Source organism: Balaenoptera physalus (assembly GCF_965194825.1).
Source record: "Balaenoptera physalus genome assembly, chromosome: 17".
Taxonomy (NCBI): Eukaryota; Metazoa; Chordata; class Mammalia; order Artiodactyla; family Balaenopteridae; genus Balaenoptera; species Balaenoptera physalus.
The window spans coordinates 6,972,297-6,996,268 of NC_138895.1; the positions used below are offsets into that span (position 1 = coordinate 6,972,297).

Here is a 23,972-nt window from a genome sequence, read left to right on the forward strand (position 1 = left end):
ATGGGATACTTGTTAAAAATACAGACTCTTGGACTTCCTGGGTAGGGGCTGGGCATTCAATTTTTGCTAGTCTTCTGGGTGATACATAGTCTCACTAAATTTGAGAAGTGTAGAACGTGAGAAGATTCAAAGTGACAAACAAAGTCCAAGAGAGAGAAACACTTTAGTAGAGATAAATTCTGATCACCCAAATTATACCTTCAAAATAAAGATGAAAAATGTTTTCTTGCTTTCCTATTATATAAATCGGTGGAATTTGAGAGCGGAAAATAGGGGAGCAACCAACTTTCACAGCAGTTCCTAGAAGAAGTGGGGATCTTGCTTGTGTTGAAGAATCCTGCACTAGATGAGATGTGGCACCTTTATGATAACTTTTTATCTAAAAGCTAGCAAGACATTTTGACCATATGACCACACATTCAGTGTCAAATAGTATTTAGGACTTTGGGTTATAAATATGAGTGATCAAACATGTAATTAATTGATTTTGCCTTGGCTTAAATGGAAAATGGAAAATTGCTTTAGGATTTTACAGGATTTATGGATTTAGGATTTCATAGCTAAAAACCATTCTAGTTTCAGAAAGCCACGTTACGATGATTGAAAGCTTCTCGCATTAATTTAGACCTCGTCCTCGCGGTGTCCCCTGCTCCCCACCACCAACCAGTAAGCAGACCCTTACCACAGAAATGGAGTTGGGAAGCAGTGCTCCGTCCTGGCCCAGCATATTGGAGACGGTGATTTCAGGTAGGTCCATGTTTTGTGGATGAAACGGTAGCAGGCCATTATGGTTCATTGGGTGACACAGAGAGTGGTAACCAGGTTCGACCTCATTCAGGTGCACCAGCGAGTGGTCGGGGAGGGAAGGAGGAGTGATGGGTGGAATGTTAAAGTCTTCGCTTTCCAGGCTTGGACCAGGGTAGGACTGAAAAGACAACGGTGATATTGATGCAAATTATCATCCCCTTCTTTTCATCATGGTGAACAAACACACATGACCCTTTCAGATATTATTACAAGCATCATTAAGGATTTGGCAAAGACACTGCAAACACTCAGATTATCCTGCTGCAATTTCTCTATCATGCATGGAAGAAAATCTCCTCGAAGGCATAGCCACTTCTCGTATAAAGAGTGCTGCCATTAAGCAGTTTTATTGTTCCAAGAAGCTGAACTCAGACAGATTTCAAAGGTCCCATTAAAATGCTCCAGAGTTTTAATCTAGCTGAATACCTTTTTTCATGGGAATTGTGGGGAAAGAAAGGCAATTTATAAAATTAATATTTGATCAAACATGTTTCATAGGGCTCCCTACTGCTCAGATCATGAGATGTAATAAAATGAATTCCAGAAGTTCTGAGGCAATTGCTTCTGGGTTTTGAAGAGCTACATGCTCACAACTGACAAAGAAAAAAATCTGGTAAAGTAGTAGCTAAACCATGTTGCATAAGTGTGACTTCAGAGAAAGTGTCATATATGAAGATAATGCCATTAAAAGCTATTTTTATCATGAAGATTATGCCATCAAAATAAAAATGAAGATGGCTTTCTTGATTTCTGACTAGTCACATTTATTTGATCTACCCCTAGAAGACAGTAAATAATTTTGTAATCATTTAAATGCAGTTCGGCCAATTTTGAAAGACAAAATTACACAAATATCATTATAATACTAATTTAGGAATAAAAGTCAATCAGTAAAATAAATAACAACATACGTGGGGCTTTTTCTTTTAGAAAGTGGCTTTTAGCTAAAACAGGAAGGGAGGGAGCAAAGACGGAAAGCAAGAGTATGTGAGGACACTCCTGCTTACAAATGGAATGTGGTACACATGGCACATATATAAGGAGGAACTGAATAATAAAATATTGTTACCAATTCATATCAAAACACAGCAATATTTAGCAGTCTTTAGAGAGCAGGTGCCATAATATGAAGGAAACAGAGCGGGTCCAGATCACTCTTGCAAGCCTATCTTTCAAAGTACGCGAGTCTTCCTAGCGTCTGAGCACAGGGGTAGCAAGGACTCGCTTGTCTGGCAGCAGCACGCCTGCTGGAGTGTGCGAGATTGGAAATGAGCAGGCAGAGGGTAGGAGCCAAAGAAAGGAGTGCACGGTATTCATGGGGTGTTCAGCCAATCAGCTTCGTGCTCCTGCTTCCAAGTGCCTGGGGTTATTTTTTTCCAGATGACGTCTGTTTGTCTAACAGAAAGAAAACCTTCAACTTGCACTTGCTAAATGTTGTACAAGTTTTGATATATTTGTTTAGGTTTTGTCAGGAGACACGATTAAATGAGGAGCTAATTGGAACGTCTGGCATTGAGACGTGGTCACGTAGAAGCATGTGTGGGTTACAGACTGGGGGCGTATGAAGGAAAGATTTAATTCATCTCTGCAGACAATTTTTCTTAAGTATCTAAAGTTCTGTTAAAAGAAAAAATCACCAGCACTAAAAGTTCAATCATAAGTTATCAAATTTTCCTGTTTACAGTTATCTACCTCTTGTCTGAAAAATATACTAGTGCCCTGTGTCAAAACAGCAAGTTTGATTAAATTCTCACTTGCCTAATATATTTTAGACCTTTAATCTGTAGATCTAAACCATCAGCCCCTGGTACAAGTATTCACATAAGAAGCATAAAAGATGCAAAATGGTGGAGGGTGGGAGGGAGAGGAAGCACACTTATTAATGCTGGCTTCGTAGAAAGCGCTGTATTGAGTCCTTTGACTATGCTGTCTTCATTTAGTCCTTACAATAATCCTTTGTGTAGCTATTATTACCCTGTTTTCCTGAAGAGAAAATTGAGAGTTTGAAGTTAAATAACTTTCACTTAGCTGGTAAGCAATCAACTCAGTACATTTGAGGGCTGGATATATGAAGGAGGAAGGCGTTTTTATTTCTAACACTTCCATAACTAGTTTAATTGCTATTATTTTATTAAGTTGAATGATACAAAGTTGCCAACACTCAACTGTTTTTGATCAATAAAATTTCACAATTTAAGAATTAGTATTAGCATTAGTATCAGGTTTTTTCCTCGTCCCAAATTCCATCCCAATGCCCATCCCATTAAAATCAAATATTTACCCCATAAGAGCACAAGTATTCATAATTTGTCTTTCTGTCAACATTTCAAAGGCTGAACTTGTTGATACATATCTTTTAAGAAGTTAATTGACGTCAGTTTGAAACCTTCCTGAATAAGATACAATTAATGCCAGCCATAAAGGAAAAAGATGTTTTTAACTTTATAAATGCCATTAAACCTCTGAAAATACCCAGGGATAGTCTACCTATGGTGTACTATAACTTTACATTCTAGAATTTCTCCAGTAGTTAAATCTTAATTTGCGGTGTTTTAAAGGAAGTTTTAATTGGTATCACTTTACGTCCAGTGATAACAATTGTACTGCAATTTAACTAAGCTACATGGTTTATTTTCATGTAATTACACATTAATGTTATTTAATCCGTGCACTTACATACCAAAACCACAGATTCCACAACTTAACTGGTAATGGGTAGTTATGTGGATCAAGAATTTTAACAACAAAAGGTTACTTAGTAGTTTCTATTCTTCACATTAGAAGTCATGAGATGGTTATTTGCCAGGAACCTATTACAATGTAATCGATGCCATATAAAAGTATCACGGTAACTGTATAAATGTCAAAATGTCACAGAACTCACAAAAACTTCAATGCCAGACTAATTACTAATTATTTTTTAAATTTGGAAATGATTTAGCTAATTCTTCAACACTGACTTCCATGGCATGACATCTTTATTTTGATTTCTTAAAACCTAATAAGTTTGACTTAACCACAGTAAGTTATATACTAAGAGGCAATTTGCAGTTTCAGGGGTGATGTAACAATCGCATATGATTCAGTATTTTCCCTCATTCCCCATGAAGCTGCCTGGTTACAATCAGTGTTCAATGTCTGTTGAATGAATTAACAAACGAATCCCTGAATGAATGCATGCAAGAAGAAATGAATGAATGTGAAGATGACTCTCCAAAGGCATGAAGTTTATGACTATACCCCTGTTACGCCAGGGGCTTGAATAAATATCCTGTATCCCCAAGAAGGCACTGGCTAGGTGACAGCACGGTATGGAACGCTGATTGCTCAGCATGTTGGGAAGCCAAAAGTACTGTATCCTGTTAAAGATGTAAAGGCTTAAACAGCTTGAGAAAGGCTGGGGTAGGGTAGTTTGGTGTCCCTCTCTGGCTGTTGATCTGTCCCCCTGAAGTGGTTTGCACTCACCATCCCGTGGTAACACAGAAGTCCCAGAGGATTCCTAAGGGCGAGTGTGGGGCCCCCTGGCTCTCAGAAGTTGTTGGAACCTAATGCCTACTGCAGCTAGCTAAGGACCTGGCGGAAGCCTTGGTTCCGCATCAGGATCCCTTGGGGATGGCTACCAGCAAGGGCCTCACTAGACAAGTGGACAGAGAGGGCATGAGAGGGTGTTCTGAGCACAGAAACAGGGACATTGGTGATGAGACCAGGGACTGAGCAGTCAGAGAAGCTTCAGTGAAAATCATTCCTTGCACCTTCTACTGATTCAGGGTCCTTTTCTGATTCAGGCTTATTTTCCTCCTTCAAGTCTCAGTGAGGCCAGGTATTAAAAAAACTTTCATTCTCCAATTCTCCTGAGACCAAAGATCATTTGATCCTTCCTAAGACCTTGCATATCCCGATGAGACACAGGGCTACTTTTTTTAGCCTGAGTTAGAGACCACCAAGGAGTCAATCCATGGCCTCTGAGAATCTGGGGGGCTGGGTTCCAGGCTACAATGCTGGAGAAGAGCAGGTATGGACTTTCAAGGAGCCATCATCTTCCTTATCAGCCTTTATAGTGCCTTTTACCCCTCCCAATCTAGAGATCAGAATCTTCTCAGCAGCTGTCTCTTCCCCAAGAAATGATAAAAGTCAATGGTGAACATCTACACAAATGAAGAGAAAGTACTTAGGGTTAATGGTATGAAATTCAAGACAATATGTTTAATTTTATCTTGGATCTTCACCATGTTAATGAAAGGTAAACTGGAAACAAAGCAGCATGCAAAGTGATTTGCTCTAAACCATAGCTAGTCTGCATGATCTAAATGAGTCAAAGACCTCAGAATTATATTACTGTTACTCAACCAGATTTTCCCTGATCCTAAGTTACTCACTGGCCCTAGACACAGGAGACTCTCCTTCTGTTGCTGGTGCTGGGATACGGCTCTATTCTAGAGTGGGAGGCTCTGTGAGTCCCTGTGTGTCCAGGGAGCAGAAGCCAAGAGTCATGATACGTGGGGAGAATGGGCTGTGCTTTCACGAGGCTTGGCTAACGCTGGACTATGTATGAACTTCTCAGAGGCCATAAGGGGACTGTTGGAAGCATTAAAGTAGTAATTTCAAAATATTATCCTCTTCAAGAGACTATTTTTATGGTTCTAAATAATAGATCCAGTGACTATTTCAAGTCATTTTCTTGAAACCTTACCATTGGCATTTGCATATTTAGCTTACAAAGTGCTACGTCTTTCTCTGATGGGGCGACAGATCTTGGACTGGTTGAGCGTACTTATAATGCTTCCTCAGTGACTGATAAGAAGGCCACGGAACATGCTGGAAAGACTGGAGGCTCTGGAGTCCAGCAGACAGGGCTGTTCCAGGCTCTTTGAAGCATTTATTAGTGTGGGTTCTGGGACAGGTTTCTCCTTTGAGCCTCAGTTTCAAAACCTGCTTTATGGGGTTCTTATGAGCATGAAAACAAAAACATAAGATAGGTAAAAAGCCTAATAATATATGTCTGCCACACAGAAAGTTCTTGATAAATGGCAGCTTTGGCATAGCTATGGTTATTGTTAAATGTGTTTATATATGCCATGGATTGGGTCATGTCTGAGAAAACAACTATAGAGCAAATAGGAGAGGATTTAGACATCGTAATAAAGGAATTTCAGTATATTTGCCATTGATCAGACCTCATATTGAAGCAAAGTGTAGCCCTATTCATACATAATGTATTCATTTAATTGCTCCCCATAAATAGGTTTTGTTTTTATTTTAATGGGATTAAATTGTAGTTTTGAAATTAAAGAATAAAAAGATAGTGGGAAATGGTGAATAGGCGAAGATGCTGAAGAGCTCAGACAATAAGGACCTCATGTGCAGAGGGCCACAACTCTGATTCTTCAGAGAACTCTGCTGCCGGCCGGCACCCAGGCTGATCAGTTCCTGACAGTTCCATCCTACTGACCCAGGTAAAAGGCTAATGAATGTGTGAAGCAGAATTTTCAGTGTCTAAGTTTGCAACAAAAGCTATACTTTCTAACATACTGTCTCGTGTCCGAAGGAAAACTATATTCCCTGGGAGACTGCTGTCAAATTGCTGATCAGATGGTTTGTTTTTGAGACAAGAATCAAGAGTTGGGTTAGGAAAGTAACAGAAGATCCTTCCGATCTGTTTTGATTTGATCTTTTGGGAACCTTTCTAGCCTCTTGACTAAAGCCATTGTCCTTCCCCATGTCCAACCACCCCCAGCATCCCCAATTCAGTGAAAAAGGAAGGAAAACGTCTCACCTGATTTCTGGAAGATCTCATTCCCCTGCCTGTTTAATGACATGCTCATATTTCTTTTTCATCATTTTTGCTTTACATAGTCCATGGCCTGGGTATCCTGTTTACATTATTTTCTCCTTCTGCAATCCACACTTCCTTTCACTACAGCCTGTTCTTATTTTTTATTCTTATTCTACATTATTACATCTGGAGGTGGGATGTTAATTAGGCTGATTTTTCTTTTGACTACAGAGAATTTATTTTTTGTACTGTTTAGATAGAGTGTTAATATATGCTGACTGGGAACAAATAATGGGAAATCTCTACTGGACTTTGTCTTTTCTTCTCCTCTAAAAATCGAGTTTCTCCACCAGAAGGGCCTTGTGTTTGTGGGTCTTTGTCCACATACTGCAATCATTATACAGAGCATTCAATCTTTGGTGACAAGAGGTCCTATAACTCAGAAGAATTCAAAAGATATCATCTTGTACATATCTTTAAATTATGTGATGGCTTCATGCAATCATGCACACACTAAAAATATGGCTATGGTTATAACACTGTAAAATATGTTTCTCATATAGATCTTTATCTGAAAGATAAATAAATAGCACTGCCATCAAATTTATATGAAATGCCTTAATTTTTAATCTATAACATAATTTCTGAAAGTTCAGGATAGAAAATTGCCCATGTTTAAACCTGTTTCATCTTGTATTATTAAAAATTCTTGTTGCATAATTTAAATAACTGAATGAAAAGCAAAGTAAATTTGAGTTCATTAGAAAAATAATAAACTTCCTCTGTATGTTTTCAGAAATTGATATTGACGCAATGGTGATTTCCCTAGAAAGAGTTTAAATAGCATCAACATTATCTCCAATTTCTTTTGAGAAGATCTTCAGAAGCAGGTATTTTTCAGATTCTTTTGTCTCTGCATGAACAAGGGTTGATAGCTTGAAACTATAATGTATTACTGTGGAAAGCTTTGGTCTGTTACATAAATCATCTTAACACTCAGCAAGAATTGTCCAACAGTGCCATTGATGTGCTCAAGCCAATGATCCTGCAAACAATTTTTTTGTCTTTCTTTACATGTTAGACAATAGCAATAAATCATCTTCATTTAAAAACACACAATGTACTAATTTTTCAAGCAACAGTTATCAAGATGCATTTTGGGTAGAACGTACCACATTTATTTTATTTGTGCTCATTAGTTTCTGTAACCTTATTAAGTAAAAGGCAATGAGAGCTTCATTTGTCATACAAGCATTTGTTGTGTACCTACTGTGTGTAAGGCATCCCACAAAGTATGATTTGAGATACAAAGAACTATAAGAGTTTGTCATAAAGGAAGTAAATTAGAAGAGATATAAAAACTTAGGCTTCCAATAAACAGCATGTTCGATTGTCAAACTAAGTGATATTTGAGTGTAAATGAAAGAGGAATTATTTGAAGCTGGGATGATGGGGGGTGGGGAGGTTGTTATAAGCAGATTTTCCCTGATAACAGGACCTGAAGATCAGACACTTCTGCTGAGATGCAGTAGGTGATGAAGGGAAGACCACAAAACTGACAAACGAGCGAGTCCAGACAGGGCAGCAAGGAGGTTCAACAGGGAGGTCAGGTCTTCAATATCTAAGAAAACTTCAAGGACAAGATTGAGCCCACTGATCAAAAGAAACTTTGGGGTACTGAGCCCAATGCGAGCCTCTACTGGGACTTGCTTTTATTGGATTATTAAAAACCAGGGTGCAAAGCCTCAATGAGACCAGAAAACAGGGTTAGCTTGAGGCCACCCCAGAGAATATCTGACACTGGGGCTGGGTTGGGGAGAGCTCTGACCTTGAGATGGGGTTAACAGGCTGAAGCTCTGAGGATCTGTGGGTGTTAGGGCAGTGGGCCGAGCACTCTCAGATCAGGGGTGGGCAGGTCAGGGAAGTCCAGCACTCTTCTGTGTGCCATGACTGCTGCTAGAGCCACTCTTAAAAAAAAGTTTCTGGGAAACAAATAACGTGCCCCCCCTACCCCCCAGCACAACCCACAACCACACATGGACGATGACTAGGGAGAGCAGATTAAAGTGGGGGAGCTACTTCTGAAACCCTAGTGGGGGCCCAAGGATGTTCTGGTAATAAGTCATCATTCTGTATTCAGTGCTTAAAGGGGATAATTAAAACATTTACAATTTCATTGCTTAGCATAGATTTTATGTACAAATGCAGTCCATCTTTTTTAGTTTTCCAGATGTCTTCAATTCTCACATTGAGTTCTGAGATTCAGTTCTACAATTTTTGGGGGGTTTATTTGATAAATAATCCATGTTAATGAGAGAAAAAGAAGAAAATATACATGAAAAAAATCACTCAAATTCAACCACTCAGGAAAAAAAAAAAAAACCTACACTATTAAAACATGTGTATTCTTTCAAGAATCTTTTCAGTCCATATTTGCTATCTTGTTTTGGGCTTTTGTTTTGTTTTTAATAACAAAAGTTAGATCATAAAGCTCTGATTTTGGAGCTAGAAATACTATATGCAAATCTCATCTCATCTCTTAGCAGGTGTAGTTACTTAAGTCTTCTAAACCTTAGTTCCCAAATCTGTAAAGTAGGGTTGATAACAGTATTCAATTCATTAAGGGTATATCAGGATTAATTGAGATAAATGAGATAATGTAAATAATTTGAGTAATATACTAGCTCATAAGAGCTATCAATAAATGTAAGCTATATTATTATACCATCATAGAATTTAACCTGGTCACTTAAAAAGGATGTGAATATTTTTCATGTCAATAAATATCATCTATTACATTTTGTTTAAATGACTACATATTATATCATTGTGTGCATGTTCTGTAATTTATTCCAGTTTCTTATTACCAAACATATAGGGTATTTCTAATTTTTCTCTGTTATGAACCTCACTGTGGTGAATAACCTTATGCATTTTTTTCTTAGGATAATGTTCTAGAGTTCTATATTTATGCTCAAATGAAATTATAGAATGCTCGGTCGAGAGAAGACCTCAGAGACTACGCTCCCACTTTGTAGATGCGAAAAATGAGGAGTAAAGAGGTTAAATGATTTGCTTGTATTCAGAGAACTAGTTGAGCAGAGGGGAAACCCATAGCATCAATACATAGAATTTTTTACATTTCATAATTGAATAAAATGCGTTGGGTTTTTAAAAAAAAATTTATTTTATTTATTTATTTTTGGCTGCATTGGGTCTTCGTTGCTGTGCGTGGCTTTCTCTAGCTGCGGTGAGCGGGGCCTACTCTTCATTGCTGTGCGCAGGCTTCTCATTGCAGTGGCTTCTCTTGTTGCGGAGCACAGGCTCTAGGTGCACGGGCTTCAGTAGTTGTGGCACGCAGGCTCAGTATTTGTGGCTCACGGGCTCTAGAGCGCAGGCTCAGTAGTTGTGGCACACGGGCTCAGCTGCTCCGTGGCATGTGGGATCTTCCTGGACCAGGGCTCGAACCCGTGTCCCCTGCGTTGGCAGGCGGATTCTTAACCACTGCGCCACCAGGGAAGCCCAATGCATTTGGGTTTTAATATACTATTTTAAAGCATGTACGGCCTTTGAGCTTTAATAAAATTTTCTTTTTTAAGAAACCTGTGCTAAATTGATTTTTGCTTATGGTCAGATTCTTTTTGCTAAATCATATATAGGCAGCCAGCATGGAATTAAGCATTCAGTGTTGGCCTATTTTTATATGTACATATTTTTATGTAAACTTTAAAATATACACTGCATGTGTTTATGGCCATTCTTTTCATTTTTTCCCGTTGCACAGAAATCAGTAAGTGTTGCATACGTAAACCCACATTCTTCATGAAAAAGCCAGATCAGCAGAGGAGCTAAACAGATGGCCTCTGCTCTTGGTCTGGCTCCTCCCTCAGTCAAGAGGGCCAGAAAAAGGAAAGATCATCATACTCTGACGGGCAATTCCTACTGTTTGGATCTTTTACCAGGAAGCAACTGCAACTGGATCCCTAGGTATCTGAGGACCGTCTCGCTTCCTACAGTCTTCACTACCAGGAAAACTTATGCTGAAGCGGAGCTGAAGATAGGGGCGAGGGGAAAAAAAAAAAAAAGAACAATTGGAGATAATTTCCTGAGTTTAAAGAAGATAGAATTCCTCCTCCTTCGGTTACCCAGGAGCAGGATCGCTGAGAAAGCAGCGGAAGCGGTGCGACGTCTTTGATGGAAAGACCTCCTATACTTTGTTTACCTTTTGGTGGAGAAAAGGAAAAGCGCCAAGAAGGGGAAGAGCCCTGGACCCAGACAAGAAAAGCAATGAAAATACAGAGGAAAAGGGGACAGCTATGGTGGCAAAGGTTTGGAAAAGAGGGGAAAGAAGGAATCACCGCTTCGGATAAAAGAAGCCAGGGACTGCAAATAAACACCTCACCTCTGCACAGCTTATATCTGTGTCTGAACAAATATGAAATTGCTGCTTTGGTAGGGAAGAGATGGTCAAATATCTGCAATTTCATTTGGTTCAACCTGCTGCTTTTCAGAGTATTCCCACACACGGTAACACATGCAGTTATCTGAATACTAACAAGGACTGAGGTTAGCACATCAACATTTTGACCTTAAAGTTCTAAAATACAGTGAGGCCTTGCTGCCCATGGATGGAGTCTGACTTGGGCGTTAGGCCTTTCCGGGCGAGAAACTTAGCTGGGATATGTACTATCCTTTTGATGTTTGGCCAGTCCCTCTATCATTTTCATCCTCCAAGAATTGTTGTAAGGATTAAATGAGATAATGCGTGCAAGGCCTTTGCTTAGTTCCTTACAGACACAGGTAGCTGCCAACTGACAGCTGTTATTATTATGGATCGACTTCATTCTTTACCATGGAGGTAGGGGAGTGCTAACCTAAACTTCCAGCCAAGCAGAAGCTTCCTACTGAGACTTACCATCGTCTTGGCAAGCAAGACATTTAACTGAAGTCAGAGCATAAAAAATAAACACCTCAGTGCTCACAGTACAGGTGAGTTCAGGCTTCCCTGCAGGCAAATTCCGTACAGGGCGCTGGCCCTGCTCTATCCCTGCAATCCTGTTCCCTGCCCCCAGCTCCCACTCCTCCATGGCCACTCTGGTTTGTGAGTTCAGAAAATAACTACTCACAATGGGCTTCGCTATTCTTGAATGCAGGATTTCTCCTGAAATGCTAGGAGGCCCAGTCACATCCAAGGAAGGCTTCATTACTGGTCTCAAATCATGACCCTCAGAGCCCTCGTGAGTTTCAGACCAGGCTGTTCTATTTGAAAAATCTAATGCCAAATCCAAGAAGTCACTTGTTTGACTTTGCTTGCAACAGGATCAATGATCATAACTTACAAAGAGGAAGGAATGTATGGAGAGCATTTTCCAAGATAGCCACCAATTACTCTCAAATCATTAGGATTATAGTTAGAAATTTTTATGTCCAAACTGTGAAGTAACATAGATCAGAAAAAACACAGGAGAAAGAAAGAAAATATGGGATAAAGATGAAACTGAAACTCTGTGTTTCTGGGAAGTCCAGCTAAGTCTGCTCCAAAACCAAGGAACTGAAACTGCAAAGGGAAACTTGACACTTTTTTAAAGGTGTTTGGGTGGCAGGTGAGGATATCAAGAAGGTGGTCTCAGAAGATATAGGGGTGGGTGGTAAAACAGCTTTTCTAAGCCTCAGTGTTCTTATACTAAAAATGGGCGAAATTGCTTCTACTTGACATACTGGCATAATGAAATTTTAGTGTTTGTTTGGAACAATCTTAAAGTGTCTTGGAAGTAGAGTTGGCATGGACAGATAACATCATTCAACATATTGCTATTCTTAACTTGAATATCATACCTATTTTTTAGACATTCTTTAGTGACAGGTTTATTATGAGTGATAGGAAAAAAAATCGAACACACATATATATATTGCAAAATTTAACAGGAAGGATCATTTAGTTTTTCATCACTGCTCATGTGCTAAAGAAAAACATCTGCAAAAAAATACGAATCTGAACAAGCTAAAGGGCTGTTTTCAAAACGTATCAAAATCAACTGTATAACTGGTCAGGCTGTGTGTTAGAGTCACAGCACCTCTTGCTGGTGCCTAAATGTCTTGGTGTCACTTGACAGCTGTCCACTGAGCAAACCATCCTCCACATGGAGCTCGATGCTTTTGGAGAATCTGTTTCTGTCACACATGCTATTCCATACAGATAGTTTCATAATTTTTATCACTGAAATGCATTTGCCTAATGCTTGAAAAAACATACTATTAGACAATTATAATAAAATTCTCAAGCATACTCAGCAACAAACATTCATTTTCTGAAATAAAAAATGAGTCTCGTATTCACAAATCCCACAGCTTGGAAATGTATATGATACACAACATTTAACCTGTCAGCAGCCTCATTAGTGTCAATGAGTAGGAACTGGCAATCAGTAGATGGTGTGCTCTACATGTGTTTGTGTTTTAAAATGTTCCCAAAATAGCTCTGCTAGAGAAGTTGATATAAAACACTTCTACTGGACAAATGAATTTCAGTTTAGATTTTACTGTCTACTTAAAATTTTTTTGAGGAATTCTGTTTCTCATGTAACTGATCATTTATAGGTTACAGAGTTGATACCCAACTAATAATAATAATAATAACAATAATAATAAAGACTGGGTGGGTAAAAAATCATCTAAATTTCAATCATACCAAAATGTAAATGATCAAGAAAATCTGCAGAAAGACTAATGTGTGCTTGACTATCAAGAGCCCTAAGATATATATTTGCATGGCGCCGGTATTCAGTATCCATAGAGCTATTAAGACATTTTTATAAACTGTATGAAATATGTGAGCTATTTCAAGATATAATTCTGAAAAACAGATTTCCATGTAAGAAGCCAATTTAGGAAGAAAACAACATAAACAATAGTAACTTGTGTGCTCAAGTGAAGCATCTTTTTAATTTTGAGTAATGAAGATGTCAAGCCAAATGCTAGAGTAGTTTAACTTAATTAGGTGGCCTATTTTTCCAGGCATCCTTTCATTTCCCATTGAAAACTCAGCTTGTATGCAAGGCAAAAGAGCAATTTTGTCTGTAATGAATACCTCCGGGACTGCGCAGAGTAATCATTTGAACGTTACACTGAAGACTGGTTTGAGTAACTAGTTTGGGCTTGTTAAGATGCCAGACTTTGTTGGACTAACTAGATTACTCAAAGCCTGGCAGCTTTGCTATTTTATTGGGTGAATGGTCAAAAAGTCAAGCTGACCTTACTCCCGAAATTTCTGCCAAAAGGAACCAATCTAAAAGTAATTGGTCTAATTTATAGTTCAAATTTATGTCATGATCATGGAAATTTTATGGCCTAACTCAAGAGATGTTTTTTCAAAAGTGCTCTTAAAAAATACTATACTTTCCAGGCCCTGTTGTCATACCTCATTTATATTCTATCTAACCCTGAGAATTTTCTCATTAGGAAAACATGTAACTAAAAATACAGATATAGCTATTAATATGTTTGCAAACCTCAAAATATTACAATTCTAGCAGTAGATTTAAGAGAACACTGCACAAAAAAGAACTTGGAAAGTCCTATTGGTTCTGCTGCCATTATATTGCATTTGACAAATAGCAATCCGATATTATTGTAAGAATAAATGCCTGCTATTATCTAGTCTATTATCACATTAGTCCTCTGAGTCTTGGACTTGAAATAATTCTCTGAGGAGACAGGAGTGCTGGTGTCTTTTGTTAGCGTGCAAGGCGCTGACACCCAGGAGGAGAGGTGCTCCTGGAATGGAATGGGCATGGCCAGATTTGCTAAACGTCTGCAGAGCAGGGCTGAAAACCATTGCAAGTAGAAGACTCAAAGAATTAATGTGATTAAAACATGTACACAAAATAATGCTGCACACTTCCAACGTGTCGGGCATCATCTAAGCACAGGAGATCCAGAGAGAAAGAAGGGCGAGTCCTAGCACAGTCAGGTGGGCAGGCTACATGCCACAGCAGGGCAGATGTGTGCCTCGATAACTCCAACCAGGTGCTGGAGAGGCACGGAGGTGTGTAAGTAAGGAAGGAACATGGATCGTTCAGCAACAGCAAGAGGAGAGAAGGAAAGATGGAAATGAGGTAAGATGAGCTGAGTTAATGAGAACCTTTGAGGTCCAGAGCTCAGGCAGTAATTACATAGAAGGAAAAGAGGATACAGATTCAGCAGCGATGCAGAGAAGTAGAGTCAGAACTATCTGGGATCAACTCAGGGCTGAGAGTGTAAGGGAGACTCTTCAAGTTCCTGTCTTGGGTGACGGGGCTGGGGGTGGTGTTAATTCTCACGACTATAGGCAATATAGGAAAAAAAAGAAGTCTGGGGTGAGGGAGTGGGCTGGAGGTGATGAATTTCGATTTGACGAATGGATACGTTGAGTCTGAGCTGCTGTTAGGGACAGGTGCCCAGGGAGGTTAGAAATCAAACCTGAAACTCACATGAGAGCTGCCCTAGATGACGCTCTTCAACTTTTCCATTCAAGACGGATGGTACAAAATGCACATTAAATGCTTAGTTGTAAGATTCCAGGAAAAAATAATATTGCTTTATTTTATCATAGTTATTTTTAATCTTGAAATTTGAGGAACCAGGTAAGAGAGACAATTCCAGTGCAGGAAGAAAAAAGAAGCAGAGAAAGCTGATCACAACCTGAAAATAATCTAAAACAGGATCTTAGGTCAGGACATGTAATACTTAGGGTTTACTATGATGCTCAGAATTAACAACAAAAATTAGTTCAAGCTTAAAGGATAACTGTTCATGGAAGGAAGGAGGATGGAAGGAAAATACGAAGAAGGGGAGAAGGAATGAAGGAAGCAAGGAAATAAAGAGGGAAAACAAGCAGAAAGAAATGGTTTATTGGAGTCAAGGCCAAGGTCAAGGAGGAAGTGATTTATTAAAAAACATGGTTCAATCAAGTAACCAAATCTTCTCCATGATCTGACACCAGAAAAATCTTCTGATTATCCCCGTCAGGTGATTATTTCTTGTGTGTATGTGTATACACACACACACACACACACACACACACACACACACATTAAAAAAAACACAGTCCTTCTCAATCTTTTCCACACAGTTCCTGAACTGAGACACAGGTGAGAAGTGAAGAGTTCCTATGTCCACGGAACTGGTAAAGAATGTTGCCAGTGTGGGTGGAAAGCATGGAATGAATAGGTAGTCGTGGAAAATGATATTTTTGTAACTTCCATAGAAGAAAAAGAATGAGGAAAAGAAAACTGAAAAAATAAGTAAATAAATAGATAAATGACCTTGGTGCCATAGAAAGTTCCTATCAAGAGAACTGGACTCCTCTTCTGTTTCCTTTGATGTACTTAATTCAAATGAACATTTATATCTTGAGCATAATCAATCACATATAAGGAATTACAGAAGGTACTAGAATTGTAAGGGCTGGAGAAAGGAGCTTGAGTTTTTCAGGGAAAGGGAAGGCTCGATCCCCAGCATGAGTGGGCCTGGGCTATTCTGGAGAAGGGGCAGAGCTCTGGTGGGCAGCCCAATCCCCTTCCACCTCCTTCTTGTGTCCTTCGGCATGTTGGTCAATCAAACGTGACAGGTTAAGAATGACAAAGGAGTGTGTGATGGCCAGTGGCCCCTCCTCACGTCTGGCTTCCCTTCCATTAGCCACTCACATTTTCCCCCAAACTATACAGAAGGGAACCTGCAAATTCATGAGGTATCAAGCAACATGGGCCCCCTTAGCCAGGGTCTAGAAACCCACAAAGAAATCTTGCATTCTGTGGTTCAAATGCTACCCAGAGTAAGAAAAAGTTAAATGGTGTCTAAATCACTGAGTGGCCAGCACACTTAGGGCTATTATAGGAGAAAACAGTCAATATTCTAAGAACAAAGCCAGGAGAAGTGGAAATGTCATGGGTTTTTATTGCACACTTGTCAGACTTATTATAGAGTGGTATATTCGATGTAAAAGCTGCCTATCAATTACAAAATTATATGCAAAACATTTTAAGGATTGTATACACTAAGCTTAAGAGGAATAGAATTCACGCAGTAGAGAGTGCCGGAGACCCCTCTGGGACTGTCTAAAAGAATACCATTAATTTTTATAGTGTCCTTCCATTTCTGGAGCCATTCCAGCACCGGCTTTCTATAAAAATCATTTCAAGTTTAGAATCATGCTATTTGCCTGCAGCAACATCACAGGAGCAGTAGTGTGCCATATGCTACTACTTAGCAACTTAGTCTGTGAGTCCCAAAGCATGTACTGATTTGACAATTGAACAGGAATTAAAATTGTTGAGAGATACTAAGAGGCAAGTTGTCTTGGATCACTAAACCATGCAGATGTTTGATGTTATGTAGGAAAAAGAACAAAGCTATTTTTTTTCCTGCAGGATGACTAAAATCTTATTTATAGTTGCCGAAAGGGGTAAATTGATTAAAATTCCCAAAAGAATACCAGGTAATGAATTCTTGAATATACCATATTACAGTAAACAAAAGGAATGTTAAGTGTAAAATTTAGCTAAGGCCATTCAACTTACGTAATTTGTGGAGCTTATTCTCTGCCAGAGTGTGTATTATTTTACATTAGTTGAATTTTTGAAATAGCACATTCTAAAAACATTTTCATATGTGCTGCATTATTAAAAAATAGTTTGCTTCAGGCACACAAACCTGCTATATCTTTACAAAGCACATAAAGTATCTGGAGCTCTTTACTCCTTCATAAATTATCACTGGTATTTAAAACATTCTTGGTAACTCTTGACTGAAATATTAAGAAAAATAATGCTAGTTGTTTGATTTTAGTCAGGGTTTAATATTATCCATTGTACTTGAATTTAAAAATCTAAGTTGTTATAACGTATATGCTTTGAATTTCCAATCCTTTATCCAAAAGTCTTTAAGACGGACATAATGATTCTCTGAAAGGGAGCAGCTGCTTTATAACAGCAATCATTTATTGAGTTTGTGTTTCTACTGTTTCAAACAAATTCAATTAGCCCTTACACTTCAAAACCCTAAAGGCAACAAAGAGATGATACCAGGTTGCTTTAATCTAATAGTAATACTAAACTTGTCAGTACAGTTTTGGGATTGATGGTTGGAAGAAAATGAATAGTAACATTTTTCATTTTTTAATCAAACAGTCCTACTCAGAACTACCTATGGACCCTGCCGGCTACTTAGCTGAATGAATTCAGTTAAGTACAAATTCTAAATGCAAAGCCCAGCCTTCCAAAGGTATTCTGAGAGTGATCGACTCAGTTGAATGGAAGGAAATGTAGTCCGGATCTTTGAACTTAATGATGACCTTCTCATCTGAACAATACAGTATAGTTTCCAGAATGTCTGCCAGAGAAGGCAGTGATCATAATGACTTCTAAATGCAAAGTTCATGGAGCGGCAGGCCTGCCTCTGTTTCGAGTTAAGCCTGAGACATTTTGTTCTCAGAGAGATTTCAAAGCCCCATACAGTGCACCCCGGACACATACATTAGATTTAATTCACTGACAAGCACCATGAAGAAAAATAGTTCTATTTTTGTTCCCTATTCCCCCACCCTTCCCAGTTATCAAATCTATTTGGGCGGATATGAAAACAACTGTTTTCAATGTTTGAGTTTACGCTACAGTTACTGACACATGAAACTCCAAGCTACCATGGTTTTACTCTTCCAGAAAAAAATATGTGCAAGTCCACACAATGCTCCTGTGAACTCTCCCTCACTTTCATTTATTCATTTATTTGTTTTTGCTTACAAGGTTCTTACATATCATATTATAGTGGCCCCCTAGGGCAGTTACCATTTTGCTTCAAATGCCCTCTGTGGATCAAGGGGCCTGGTCTTAAGAATCTAAAAATAAATAGCCAAGCCTTCACTTCTATAAATGTAACCATTTACATTTTCATTGGACTTTTGTTGTCACGTCTCACGATTAAATACCTTGTCAACCATTCCCAGTGAAATGGATACAAACGTGCCCTTCAAAGGTTTCCCATCATATCACGGATTTTGGCTTGAAAACAGCCATAGCGCGCTTTCTGGCCGTGGGATTCTGGTGATCAATGTAACATTTTATTGAAAACTGCCCCAATAATTGATAATTAAAGCTATCTGTGACATGTGCAGCTTATAATGATTAACTCATCTATAGTCAGAAGCTCAAATAACCTGCACCTGTAAAGACTTTATTTCCTAAAGGTAAAACAACTGTTTAGGAAAGATCATGCTGGCAAAACAGCTGCTTGCCGTTCTGGAGAGGAAACAAGGTATTATCTTTCAACAAATGCCAACTCCGGTGTTTTATCAGCTCGATCTCATTAACTGGAAACAAGGCTTAAATGCTTTGTTTATAAATTATGATTATTCCTGATTGCCGCAGTTACTGATAGTGCTACTCATTTGCAATGCAACTCTTTGAATTTGTTTAATTACAATGGAAACAAGGCAGAGAAGATTAATTAACCCACCTGGCTGGCTGGCACATAGTCCTGGCTCGGCTCTGTCATGCTCATATACATGTTCTCACCGTCAAACTGCGAATGAAATAATAGTAAACATTCAGCAATCTTGACTGTGTGCATGTTTGTTGTGTTTTTTTTTTTTTTCCACCATCAAACTGGAAAACAGTAGCCATAAAAAAAAATACTGTGGTTGGAAATACGGAAAATCTGCCACAGCAAGAGAGCCACATCTATACTTTGATGTTTCTGTTGTCATTTTCCTGACCCTGGATGTCCATGATTTGGAGTAATTAGTGCTCTAGTAATTACAGCAAGCAAGCAAGAAATGAATGGTTTCCTTTCATCCGCAATCTGTTTTAAAACAAAATGGCTCATTTTGCGTACCACGTATATACGTATTGCAGTTCGGTTGTAATGAAGTATTAAGTGGATGGCATGATTTCTGAAAGAAAAGGATAATGGAAAATATACTGAGGCACAGCTCAATGCATTCTGAGTTTGGCTCTCAAAAATGAAAAAGTGCAGAGTTTTCATAATAGACTGAAATTGGCTTCATCACAATAGCCTTATGATTAAAGAATTTTATAATAATATTTGAAAAGAGCACGTGCCACAAAAAGCATGGCTAAGAATGATAATAACAATGGATAACAATAAAAATATGCAGGCTCGATGATTAAATTTTCCTCTCCGAAGTTTTTCAAAGACACAGAATTAATGTAAGTATTACAAATGCATAGAAATCCGTATACGAATTTACAAATTAGGAACAAGATGGGAGGAGAAAATTCCTGGGGGCAGTTGAGTGCAGAGCTGTGGAAGAGTTCAAACAACAACAACAGCAGCATACTTTTCATTATTCGGGTTTCTGAAAGCAGTAATCACTCCATTCAGACTTAATCCTCAGCTATCTTTAGTCACTTGATAAATGGGCAAAGCATTTCCCTTTTAGTTAAAAGAAGAATTTTCCCAAGGAAATAATCAAATGGACTAAATACAGCCAGCTTCAAAGAGCTGAGTCTGAATGTACTTTCACTGCAGACTAGTTTCAGACACGGGAACCTGAAAATCTGAGAAGTTATTTTTCAAGACAGAGCAGTGTTCCTGATGGAGATACACGCGCATGGTTCTGTGGACGTACTTGTACGCCACCGGAAAACTGTGTTATAGACATGGCAATAAGAGGCCCTGCGAACACTGGGGACACACCACAGCTTCGGAACTGGCTCTGAACTACAGTCAGCAGCAGTCAGTGCCCTGAAGAGTCACATAAACGTGAGCTGCACAAGTAAAGACCTCCCTGAGGACACTGAAGCACTCATCAAGTTCAAAGAACCAAAGGATTTCCTCACACATCATCCTGCAAATGTGTTTCATGTTTTGTGAACAGACTTACCTAAACAGATCTGAAGTCACTCGTTGAAAGATGTGGTTGTTGGGACAGATCAGAAATAGCACACCCAGAAAAGAACAGCTGGACAGTTTGGTTGCTCTGTCACCTGGCGTAGGAGCCCTGAGTCCCAGTGACTTACTCAAGGTTGGTTTTCCATCAGTCAGGTGAATGCCTTCAACCCAAAGACAGTCTAGCCCCACTCGATCCGCCTGTTACTCTTACGGCTCAAAACCTAACAAAGAGCATCATTTAGCATTTCTCCACCGCCACCCACTGTTGGTTTGTTTATAAATGTTTTTAATGTTAAGACGCCAAAGAACCATTTAAAATATGGACAGTTTCTCTGACTGTAGCAAACTAAACTGAAGTAGTGAAGTGAATCAAATACTCCACTGCCTATGCATATTCTATAAATGTGTTACTTTCTATTTCATCTTCTCTTACTCATTTTCTAAATCTGGTGTCACTCTCAAGCCAACTAAAGCTTTGAAGTTTTGGTTTTAGTCTATCCAAAGTGTATGCTAATTGAATACATGCAATGTTACTGCTCCTAAGGACTCTTCTCTCAAAAAGTTATCAGTGCTTAAGTAATATTGAGCCAGGGCTGAAACAGCGTTTTAAATAAAAGGTATGTGGCTACAGGAAAAACTATTTTTTTGAGTACATTCTATGTGCCTGTAACCTACCTGTATCTTTACACGTATTAACTGATTTAATTTTCACAACAACAAAGAGTTAAGGTATTATTATTACCTACAAAGGCACAGAGAGTCAAAGCTAGAGGCTCAAAATTACACAGCTACTAAAAGGCAGGGCTGGGATTCAAACCCAGGAAGCCTGACTTTCTAGTACATGCATGTAACCCCCATAACAAATATAAATATATTCTGAATCATAATGATGAGTTAGCCATCAATTCTGAAAATAATGTCAATATATTATCAAAGCAGAGTGATGACAGTATCTCAGTGACGTTGAGATACTGTACACAATTTCTATGGTACTGTGAGGCTTTCCAAAAAAAACAAGAGTCCCAGTGAGCTGGCAATTTAGTAATCAGGCTGGCGGAATATTCCTGGATGCTTTATAATTAAGCCTTAAAACACAGGGAGGTGGTTTGACGGTTAATTTTATGTGTCAATTTAGCTGGGCCACAGGGGTCCAGATATTTGGAAAAATATTCTGGGTGTGTCTGTGAGGGTGTTTTTGGACAAAATTAACATTCGAATTGGTAAAATGAATAAAGCAGATTGCCCTCCCTACTGTGGATGGGCCTCATCCGATCAGTTGAAGGTCTGAATAGAACAAAAAGGCTGACTTTCCTGAGAGTAAAAGGGAATTCCTCCTGCCTGACTGCTTGACCTGGGACACCAGTCTTCCTGCCTTCAGACTCCAACTGAAACATCAGCTCTTCTTGGGTCTCAAGCCTGCCAGCTTTTGGACAGGAACTATACCATTTGTTATTGTTTGAATATTTTTTTTAATGAATAAAAGACAAACAACTCCTGGGTCTCCAGCTTCCCAAGTACAGATCTTGGGACTTCTCAGCCTCTATAATCACGTGAGCCAATTCCTATAATAAATCCTCCCCTCTCTCCCCCCTGCTCCTTCTCCCCATGCCTCTGTCTATCTATCTATCTATCTATATATATATATCAGTATATCTCTGTCTATATATATGTATATCTGTTGGTTCCGTTTCTCTGGTGAACTATTCTATACAGGTGGCTTCTTCTATTACTATCAAGATATTCACAATTCCTCTGAAAGCTTATCTCTGGAGGACCTGCAACGTAGAGACACATAAAGAGATGACCTCTATCTTACACTACTGCCTGCTTTCTAGGGGAGCAGAAGCCACAGTGATTTTGCTGTGAGAGTCTCTGGCCTCACCATGCCCACTTCCTGTGCCCCGGTGCGTGTCACATACATCCGCACCTCTTTGTCCAGACTGCCTTCCTTCCCTTTTACTTGTTAAAATGTTTCTTACACCCCTCAGTTCCCTTTAGTCAGGGCTGTCTCTAGCCTCTGGGCTCCCTGTGGTAGCTTTCTGGTTCCAGGCAGGTTTTGTTGCTAGTGGACTAACTCCATGGGGCTGTGAGCTACAAGACAGTACACATCGTGGTTATCTTTAGTGTCTTTATAGCTTAGGGCTGGCATATAAGAAGTCCTCAGGCAATGTCTAATTAACAAAAATTAAACTATATTTGCTTGGTTAAATAGAATAGATCATCTTCCTAGAGAAGGCAGTGACTTGAGAGCAGGAAGAATATTCAGCTTTTAGAGAATGGTTTGAAGGCTTCTGGGGGAAAATTCATAGTCTTACAGTGGATTAAAACTGGAGCAGAATTAAAATAGGAGCAGAAGCTCTTACAAAGAAAAAAAAAAATGTACAGAAATAACCAGGACACCAATACTTAAATGCCGGAACCTGTTCTTCCTGAAGATTTTTATTCAATTAAAAAACATGTAGATTGACCAAGAATCAAGAGATCTGGCTATAAATTAACTTATGGCCTCTTTTTGAAGAATTTTGAGTTGCCAAGCAAAGATATATGTATGTCAGAACAAGCGTGGTCATCCCCCCTGTGTGTGGACAAAGTCTTGAGCCTGGGGAGAAAAATAAGCCAAGATCCCAGTGCCCCAGCCCACCCTCTCAACCACAGACTGCTTTCAGGTTAATGTCATCCTTGTACTTTTTACAGCTCCACCCAACCACACCCTGGTCCAGGAGCTGGTTCCAGGGATCTCAACAGGCCTTGTGCTGATGCAACATTCTTAGAATGCATCCTGTGGCTTGGGTTTATGCCTCGTTGCCATCTGAAGTTGAATTACAGTGCACAGAGTCCTAGGATTTCGGTCTTGGGAAGGTCCCTGAAGGCATCATATCTGAACCCCTCATGTTATGACTGAAGAAACAGACTTTCTACTGGTCATGCAGTACATCTGGGTATAGAATCAAGGTCTAGATTCCTAGTAGAAGAGTTTTCCACTATGACACACTGCATCACCCATATACTCCATCACCCATAAAAAGTGAGGGAGCAGACTCTACGGCTACTGTTTTATACTCCATCGCAAATAATAAGCGGGGGATCAGATCTCCGATGGTCTGTGTGTGGCTTGTTTGCATATCCCCCAGTCTGGAAGGCACAGTATTTGCGTTATTACACTAATGACCCCAGTTCACTTCATCTGGACCACATACTAGATGAACCTTATTCATAATTGTTGTAATAACATGATTTTATTAAAAATAACTAACTTCGGGCTTCCCTGGTGGTGCAGTGGTTGAGAGTCTGCCTGCCAATGCAGGGGACGCGGGTTCGAGCCCTGGTCTGGGAAGATCCCACATGCCGCGGAGCAACTAGGCCCGTGAGCCACAACTACTGAGCCTGCGCGTCTGGAGTGTGTGCTCCGCAACAGGAGAGGCCGCGACAGTGAGAGGCCCGCGCACCGCGATGAAGAGTGGCCCCCGCTCGCTGCAGCTAGAGAAAGCCCTCGCACAGAAACGAA

The 23,972-nt window shown here is 39.4% G+C and overlaps 1 protein-coding gene across 3 annotated transcripts in view; it reads right to left on the reverse strand.

Moving 5' to 3' along the window:
* Positions 1-23,972, reverse strand: part of TOX (thymocyte selection associated high mobility group box) — a 297,713-nt gene that overhangs the window by 132,812 nt on the left and 140,929 nt on the right. For 2 of the 3 annotated variants that reach the window (XM_082433015.1, XM_082433017.1), the window contains 2 exons: positions 19,070-19,135; positions 683-925 (listed from right to left, as the gene is read on the reverse strand). In XM_082433015.1, the coding sequence (XP_082289141.1) occupies positions 683-925; positions 19,070-19,135 (309 nt within the window). The remainder of the gene's footprint in view (positions 1-682; positions 926-19,069; positions 19,136-23,972) is intronic. The other variant, XM_082433016.1, reaches the window with a different exon arrangement.